Consider the following 8,427-nt stretch of genomic DNA (forward strand, 5'->3'; position numbering starts at 1 on the left):
ACCAGAATCACAGAACCTTTTTTTTAATCTGTAAAATGAGAATAGTAATACCTATTCATAGTATTGTAAGCTCCCTTAATAATGCATACTGTAAAGTACCCTGCAGATGTTAGAGATTAGTTAGTACACAATTCAGTTCTACTATATTACAAAAGTTAAAATTGTTTTCTGTCAATATATATATATATATATATTTTTTTTTTTTTTTGAGATGCAGTTTCGCTCTTGTTACCCAGGCTGGAGTGCAATGGCGCGATCTTGGCTCACCGCAACCTCCGCCTCCTGGGTTCAGGCAATTCTCCTGCCTCAGAATATTTTTTTTAAGTCTTATAATTTTATAACTCCCAGAAGTTTGGGAAAATAATGATATACACCACCTAAAATTAATATACCCCTACTATTTTTCATTTCTCTTTTCTCAACCCCACATTTTATTACAGGGTATCAAGACTATTAAATGTAACCTTATTGACAGTAATGTCAATAATTCAGTAGCCTTCCAATCTGGTTAGTATTTCCTATTGTGTATTGGCTGGAAGATTACAGAAACAGAATAGCCAAAACATTATACATACTTTAAATTTAATTAAATATAAGCAGCCTAAGAATGAAATGTAATAGTTTCCCAAGTATCAAACTTCTAGACATCTCTGTCATCCTGTTTGAAGTCAGTAATATTTTAAATCCATTGTATCTGATTTTAAGGCTGAATTTCCTATCTATCCCTTACAATGAGTTTATCTTTTGGAATAATAAGCAAGAATGGTGTACACGGGGCAGTGAGTCATTTGCATTTTGGCAGAAATTAAGAACAATCATGAAACCAGCCTAAGGTGGTGACAAAGCCTGAAAATAGTGCAAGTAAAATCTGAATCCGAGTTTTCTAATACCTTTCAGAGAGAGAAAGGGGGTGAGGAGGGGAGAGTATAGGTAGAGAGATCTCCTAACATGCAAGAGCGTTTTTATGTAGGCCTTTACACGGGACCATTTTTACCTTGGCCCCTGACTAGATGGCCTTTGGTCTTGTGGGTTTTGCTTGGCTCACTGCATAATGGAACATGTGAAGAAGGCTAACTGGTAGTTTTGTGTTATATTGCAATTGTCCATGGCATTCAACCAGCAGTTTTTCATATTACTGGAGGGCAGCCTGTACAGCTGAAGCAAGGTAAAACAATATTGCTTTAGCATCAGTACCCTGCATGAGAGGCATCTTGGCGAAATAAAAACGTCAGGACCAATTTAGTACAGAGACATAGACAGCTGTCTGCATAAATGCCTCTATCTCTTCTCCAGCGCCATCTGCCAAACAGCGGTCTGAACTCAGTAAGGATGTGTGCAGGGCCACAGCTGCACATTTTGTGGCTTGAGGCCAACAACATGGTCGCAAAGGCACAGGCTCTGGATGCAGATGGACCTACTTTCCTGTCACAGCTCTGATAAGGATGATATTGGGCGGCATTTTTAACTTGACTCTTGCTGTTTTCAGCAGTGGTAATGAGTACCTACCAGACTTGTCACAAAACATAGTGATTATATATATAGTGCTAAACCTGGCAAATATTCAACATATACTAAGTTTTATTAAAAACTAACCCTTTGACTCTCTCTCCTATGACTGAAGTTCAAAGACACTAGAAAAGAAAAAGCAATGACCATAGGAAGCTTCTAGCCTTCCGGCTGAACACAGAAAATCAGTCCATTCCAATTAAGTTTAATAACAGAATGCTTTCTCAAAATTCCATCAACATGACAAGCAGCACATGATCTAAAACTACTGGAAGAAATATTTTTTTCTTTTCAGATTTCTATTAGCTTATTTTTTATCCTATCAAGACTGTCAACCTTAACTGGTCAGTGGGCACTAAGGGAACATCTGCTGACTCAGCCACTACTGAGCGTACTCTATTTGCTATGGTGCTTCCTCCCTTAAAACCTTATTAGCATTTTTGCCCAAAGTCACTGGAAGCCCAGGCTACCATTCTTTACTCTCATTTTCTTTGCATCAGTAGCTTTCTTGATGCCAGCATCTATTATTTTCAAGAAATATATCTTAGCCTCATATTACCATTCCTCTTCTTGAAATCCAGTATCAGTTAGGAAAAATAAGAATTATTCTATGGAAATGGCAATAATTAATAGATATATTTTCTCAGTATACATTCCCAAAAGTCATTTAAGAATGTTTAGATTGGCACCACTAACCACTAACCCATGACAATTTATTAAAATTCTTACTTTCTAAAGTATGTACCATGAACTGGATTAAAATACACAACATGGCAGATTTTTTTTAAGTAGTTTGTCCATTTGTGATCATTAAATTATTTGTAAATCCTTGTAAAATGCTATAAATTTGGAAAGATAAGCATCCTATACTGGACAACTCCAAGAGGGCAGGAACGGTGCTGGTCTCACTCACTGTTGCATTCCTAGCACATAGTCCAATGACAGGCACATATAAGGCATTCAATGATTTGTTGACTGATATACTTTAATCTTAGGCTATAAAAAGTAATTCTGTGTAAGATTTGTAGAAATATCCCCCAAAGAAGAGCAAAGTGACTCAGCAAACAGTTATTCTGCAACTAAAATGAAAAAAATTGGAATTAATGGATGCAGTCTAGGCCCCTTTGGTGAGAAAGCAACAGATCATCTTGGAATTAACTAGAAAGGGAACAGTTGGGTGCAGCCTGAAATGCACCCAATTTTAGAAAAGCATGCTATAAAAATATATTAATGTATGATTTCATGTATGAGATTCAAAAGCCAGCTCTCAAAATTGCAATTCTGGTTCTGCCATCACAGATGTTCCCAAAGAGCAGGGAGCCATCCAAAGAGGCCAGTGTTTACACGAACTACATTCCAATGATCTACTTTAAAATGTACAATGGGACATTACAAAACCAAATACAAGGTTTAGAGGAATATACAAGTTTGTAAGACAGAGCCACAAATGAATCGAAGCTTACAGACATCTTGTCCGAATTTACAGGTACTGAGAGGCAGAGTCAGAATCCAAATCTAAGTTTGTCTTGTAAAGTCTTTCCACTAAACCACACCTCCTCCTTATACTGAAAAGATTTAAATGAATATTAGTAAGTGGTAACACCTTTTGAAGAGATCATGAAAAAACTCAACTGCTAAAATCGGTCACAATCCAGATAAATTAAACCCAGGACCCCTGAGATGAGATCAGTATGGCAACCTTTAAGGAATCATGGATAACAGGTGATAGGAAAATGCTCTCTCATTTTCAAAAAGAACATGTAAGACCAAACTGGGAAGTGGCACACTCACTTTAATAGCCAGAGACCAAACTGCTTCTCCAGGGTCCAGCCCAGTGCCTCGCAAATGATGCTCAACACAAGTTGAACTGGCAACACGCTATCTTTACATACCTGAAGTAGAAGCAGGATTAACCCTATGGTAAATAGTTCCTGGGGGATAGAGCTCCAGTTACAAGAAGGTAGGCAAAAATGGAGACAGACTTCGAAGGAAAGTGAGAGAGCTTTCCATTCTCTCTCCTGGAGCAGTTCTCTGCTTCTGTCTAGGACTCAACCCTACACCACAATCCTTATCATGTGCCAGCTCTACTACAATTGCACTGTAGGCTTGCTACCTGAGAACAAATCACCACTAATAGCATTACTACGACAATGAATCCCACCTTCCAAATGACTTACAGATAACTTTACACAAAATAACACATTAAGTTGAAAACTACATACATTTTCATCATTTTTCCTCATCTCAATCTTTTCTTCCTAACAATTATAGGAGGAATTTGTTAATATCAACCTCACTTGATGGCGACCTCTGCACTTTCTAACAATGCTACATTAGCGCTCAAGTTAATAGCTGGCAAATTACTTTACATTTAAACTTCCTAAAATTCTCTTCCTCAATCAGTGCCAATACAATGCAAATTAAGCACAAAAGTTAACATCAAGTTTGTGGCATTCTCTATAAAAACAGAAAAAAGTCAATGATTTGTAAGTAATGAAAAGGGAGTAATGTTAACATTCATATTTGACCTTTCTCCTACATTACAGATTGAGTAGCCACATTTCAGAATTAACTCCCTAGGGTGTTGGATATAACCTTGAAGACGCTAACACAATGGCTTCATTATGCGTAGAGAGGCAGTGTTACTGACCAGGATCCAGGAGACAGGAGAGCTGCCATGTTAGGATTCTGCTGCCACCAAAAAAATACAAAGGAAACAGGTGCCCTAACATACATATGAACCCAGTACCAGTGGTAGAAATACCACAAATACATTTCTCATGCAAAACAGGCTAAATGATACATATTTGCATCATTTAAATAGAGTGGTCAAAATTAATCTTTCTTTTTGGGGGTTACCACCATAATTATGTGGTTTCAATGGAGGTTAGTATCACTTGTTTAACTTCAACTCTGTAAAGCCAGGATAAAGGCAGCATAGAAAACATATTTTGGTAGAAATCGAGGTATGTGGAAGGTTGCTATGAAAAAAAAAATGAAAAGAGGAATGACAGAAGTATATTTTCTTTTACATACAAAAAATGAAGGCCTAAAATATGGTTTGTTGAAGTAGCTCTCGACAAGATGTTCAATAATTTTTCCTTTGCTTTGATTAAAACAGCCTGGGAACAGCAATCAGTTCCCCTTCTATAAATAGCATAAAAACACAGTGACAGAATTACTTTTAGAACATTTTACCAATAAATAAAAATATTAAAAAGGTAGCATCTCCATCCTAACATCTTGGGCATAACATACACACCAATTAAAAAAAACAAAATTTCTCTCACGATAGAATTACAGGTGTTAATGCAACAAGCTATGAAATAAAATTACTTTAATGTATTTTTAAAAGAAATCCTAGCAATGAAAAATGAATTTGAAAAATTGACATTTTCTACAATTCTACATATTGTAAAATAATTGACTAATACTTTTTTACAGAACACAATTCAAACTATTGTTGGCAATTCAATATAGTACTAAAGATGGTTAAAAGAACATTCACTATACCAAAACTGGAACAGAGCTTATAATTCTCATTCACGGCTATGAAAAGGCATCAACTTCTGTTTAAAACTGTAACCAGCGATGAAATATACTTCAAAAACAGAAAACATTTGGTCTGACAATCTTTAATATTTGTTAAAAACAGTCTGATGTTTGTTGCTGATGGAAGTTATTTTAATCCAATGTGCAAAAAAAGTGCAGCTGTCTACTTTTACTTGAAATACTTAAGACCAACACTATTATTTACACACTTAAAAGATTTTAAATTTATTAATTTAAGTAAGCATACTGCATCTCCTTTATGGATAAATCATGTGCACCAGAAGCCCCAAAGCTTGATGACATTCTGTCAAGTTTCACAAATGTATCTGAAGAAGTGTATCTGTTCTTGTCCTAATTTTGATTCCAAAGAAAAATCCAATCTCAAAATCAATTAAGAAATATTTTAATCTAGGAAATCTTGGGATTGTTACACATATAAAACCTTATCTCTGAGAGCCTTTTCTACTCTTCTTACCACGGGTCCACTCACAAATCCCAGCTGGTGCACAGTGGCACTGCCCCAAATAAGAGGAACCTAAGAGCTTGGCCCCAAGACCCCCCACCATCCTGGTAGGTTTGCTCGGCCTTCAGGATGTGTGACTATAGCTTCTGGGGTAGGTACAGGGCAATCAAAATCGAGGAAGAAACACTCCAGCAAAGCAACCATTATTTGTCCACAAAAACAGTGAAAGACAGTGATATAAAATTAACAAACCAAATATAAATCTAATGCCATTCTGCATTCCCAGAACTTGTTTTTATATTTGCGCAGTGTTCTTGGTCAACCACTCCCCAATTTTCTGCGTCTATCTGAAGTACTTTTATTAAGTTATTAAAACTGCTCTTTTGACCATAAGTCACATAGAATTATGATGATTAGGAAATCAATTTACCTAATTATTATTCTGTGCAGGGCACCCACTAGGGTGGTGAGTGTAGAGAAATAAAAAATGGAAGTCTCTCACTTCTAAACTGGACATAGGAGTTCTCAAATTAAAATCATCAAAAAGAGGGAGGGGGCGCTTACTGGCAACATTAATACTAGACACCAGACAGGACAGTGAAACGGTTTGCTCAGAACCGAGGAACATCATTTCCTTGAAAAGTCTTAAAAACACCTAACCAAGCACTGCCTGAAGTCCAGTGAGTACAATGTTCCATACATGTCCACAAAAATATAGTAACTGGCATTCATTACGATCCACATCATGTCAGTCTCCACTTCCCAGGCGAAGTGTCCCTGCCCCACTGCCTCTAGCTACAGGCTATCGTTTCCAGCTGCTGCTCTGCTTCTGCGGCCATTGCTGCCGCCTGCAACTGTTCTGTCTCGCTCTGGATGGCACTGGGGGTAACCTGCTTCCTTTCACTGTGCATATTGTTCTCATGCCTTTTCAGGTCAGATGCCTTGGCAAATGCCTTGGTGCAGGAGCCACACACAAAAGGCTTTTCCCCTCTGTGTCTTCTTTCATGATCCTTGAGGTGAGACTTATGTTTGAAGGCTTTGTCGCACATGTGGCACGCAAATGGTCTTTCATTACTGTGAACTCTCTCGTGCTTCTTTAAGTCTGGGGCACGGATAAATGACTTTCCACACACCTCACAGCTATAGGGCTTATAGCCTGTGTGGATTTTTAGGTGTTCTTTCAGGTGGGCCTGCGTGGTGAAACCTTTTGTGCACATTTCACAAACAAACGGTCTGTCTGCTGTGTGGAGTTTCTCATGCTTCCTCAATCTGCCTTCATCAGAAAACGTCTTCCCACATGCCTGGCAGGCAATCTGCTCCCGATGGTGACCATAAAGCAAATATTCAAACTTCATGTCACTGGCGGCCGTTGTCCAGCCTGGTGTCTGTTCATCTTTCACTTCACTCATCCCATCATTAAATGTTAAGGCTTGAGGGGTCTGGGACCCCAAGTCTTTTGATTCTGGGGTCTCCATGGATTCTACTTCTTGGCCGTAGCAATTGACCTTCCGAACTTCTTCACTCCCCAGCTCTTTCAGGATCGCTTCCTGAACCCTGAGCGTTGTGGTGGGTGACTTGCCGTCCTCCTGACTTGGAGGGGTGCCTTCTACTGTGTCATCAGAAGGACTGTCATCCTGATCCCCGATTTCCTCTACGTCATCATCCTGGGTGTCAGCAGCATCACCAATGGGGCGATTTATTTTGAGACAATACTTACTTTTGGACTGACCATTGTTTTCATCGGGACTGGATACATCGCGCTTTTGAGAACACAGTTTATCCAAAAATCGGATACCAAGAATCTGACCTGATGACATCATTAAGTTAACATCTTCCTTTTTCACAGAAATCTTTGCTGTGTACATGTAGTTCAGGACCTCTTCGAATATATCAGAACGAAGAAAATCTATTTCTATGACTGAAGAACTATCAACCTCAAGCTTCTTGAAAAGCTTTTTAAAGTAGGTGCTGCAGGCGGCAAGAACACATCTATGAGCTCTGAATTTCACATCCTCAACCACAATAGCAATATCACAAAACTCCCCTTCCAGGCGTTGTTCATTTAGTGTTTTCAGAAACAGAGTTTTATGATCATCGTCATTATATTTAATGGTTTCAGACATACTGATGAAAAACTCCTACAAAAAAAAAAGAAACTTTAGTATTTATGAATAGTACTTTTCCATACAGAGAACAGGGTCACATTTTTCATTTTCTGGTCAATCTATGGAATCTAACAATTTCAGAAAGTCAATGTTAAGAGTGGTCCTTAAATATGGGTAGAAAAGACTGATCCCAACTCAAAGATTGCCATACTGTTATTTCTATTCATCTTCAATTTATTAAACATTTGCCTAGTTACATCCCAGGCATTGTTCTACATGCTTTATATGTTTTAATTAATAGTCAGATAACCTCATGAGTTACCTATCACTATCCCCATTTTATAGACAAAGTTAGAAATCTGCCCAATGTTCTACAGCTATTTAGTGAAGAGCTGGGACTTCAATGCAGATAATCTGGTTGCAAAACTGGTGCTTCTTGACAACTAGAGAATATCAAATAACTTAAACTCAATGTTTAAGAAACAGGGTCGGCCGGGCGCGGTGGCTCACGCCTGTAATCCCAGCACTTTGGGAGGCCAAGGCGGGTGGATCACGAGGTCAAGAGATCAAGACCATCCTGGTCAACATGGTGAAACCCCGTCTCTACTAAAAATACAAAACATTAGCTGGGCATGGTGGCGCGTGCCTGTAGTCCCAGCTACTCAGGAGGCTGAGGCAGGAGAATTGCCTGAACCCAGGAGGCGGAGGTTGCGGTGAGCCGAGATCGCGCCATTGCACTCCAGCCTGGGTAACATGAGTGAAACTCCGTCTCAAAAAAAAAAAAAAAAAAAAAAAAAAAAA

At 38.5% G+C, this 8,427-nt stretch overlaps 1 protein-coding gene across 3 annotated transcripts in view; it reads right to left on the minus strand.

Moving 5' to 3' along the window:
* Nucleotides 1-4,514: 4,514 nt before the first annotated feature.
* ZBTB14 (zinc finger and BTB domain containing 14) overlaps nucleotides 4,515-8,427 on the minus strand; it is a 7,406-nt gene continuing 3,493 nt past the window's right edge. For all 3 annotated transcript variants that reach the window (XM_032293294.1, XM_032293296.1, XM_032293295.1), the window contains one exon: nucleotides 4,515-7,659. In XM_032293294.1, coding sequence (XP_032149185.1) covers nucleotides 6,313-7,659 — 1,347 coding nt within the window. In that variant the 3' untranslated portion in view covers nucleotides 4,515-6,312. The remainder of the gene's footprint in view (nucleotides 7,660-8,427) is intronic.

The sequence above is a fragment of the Sapajus apella genome, unplaced genomic scaffold (assembly GCF_009761245.1).
Source record: "Sapajus apella isolate SASKATOON/1434 unplaced genomic scaffold, GSC_monkey_1.0 scaffold29, whole genome shotgun sequence".
Classification (NCBI taxonomy): domain Eukaryota; kingdom Metazoa; phylum Chordata; class Mammalia; order Primates; family Cebidae; genus Sapajus; species Sapajus apella.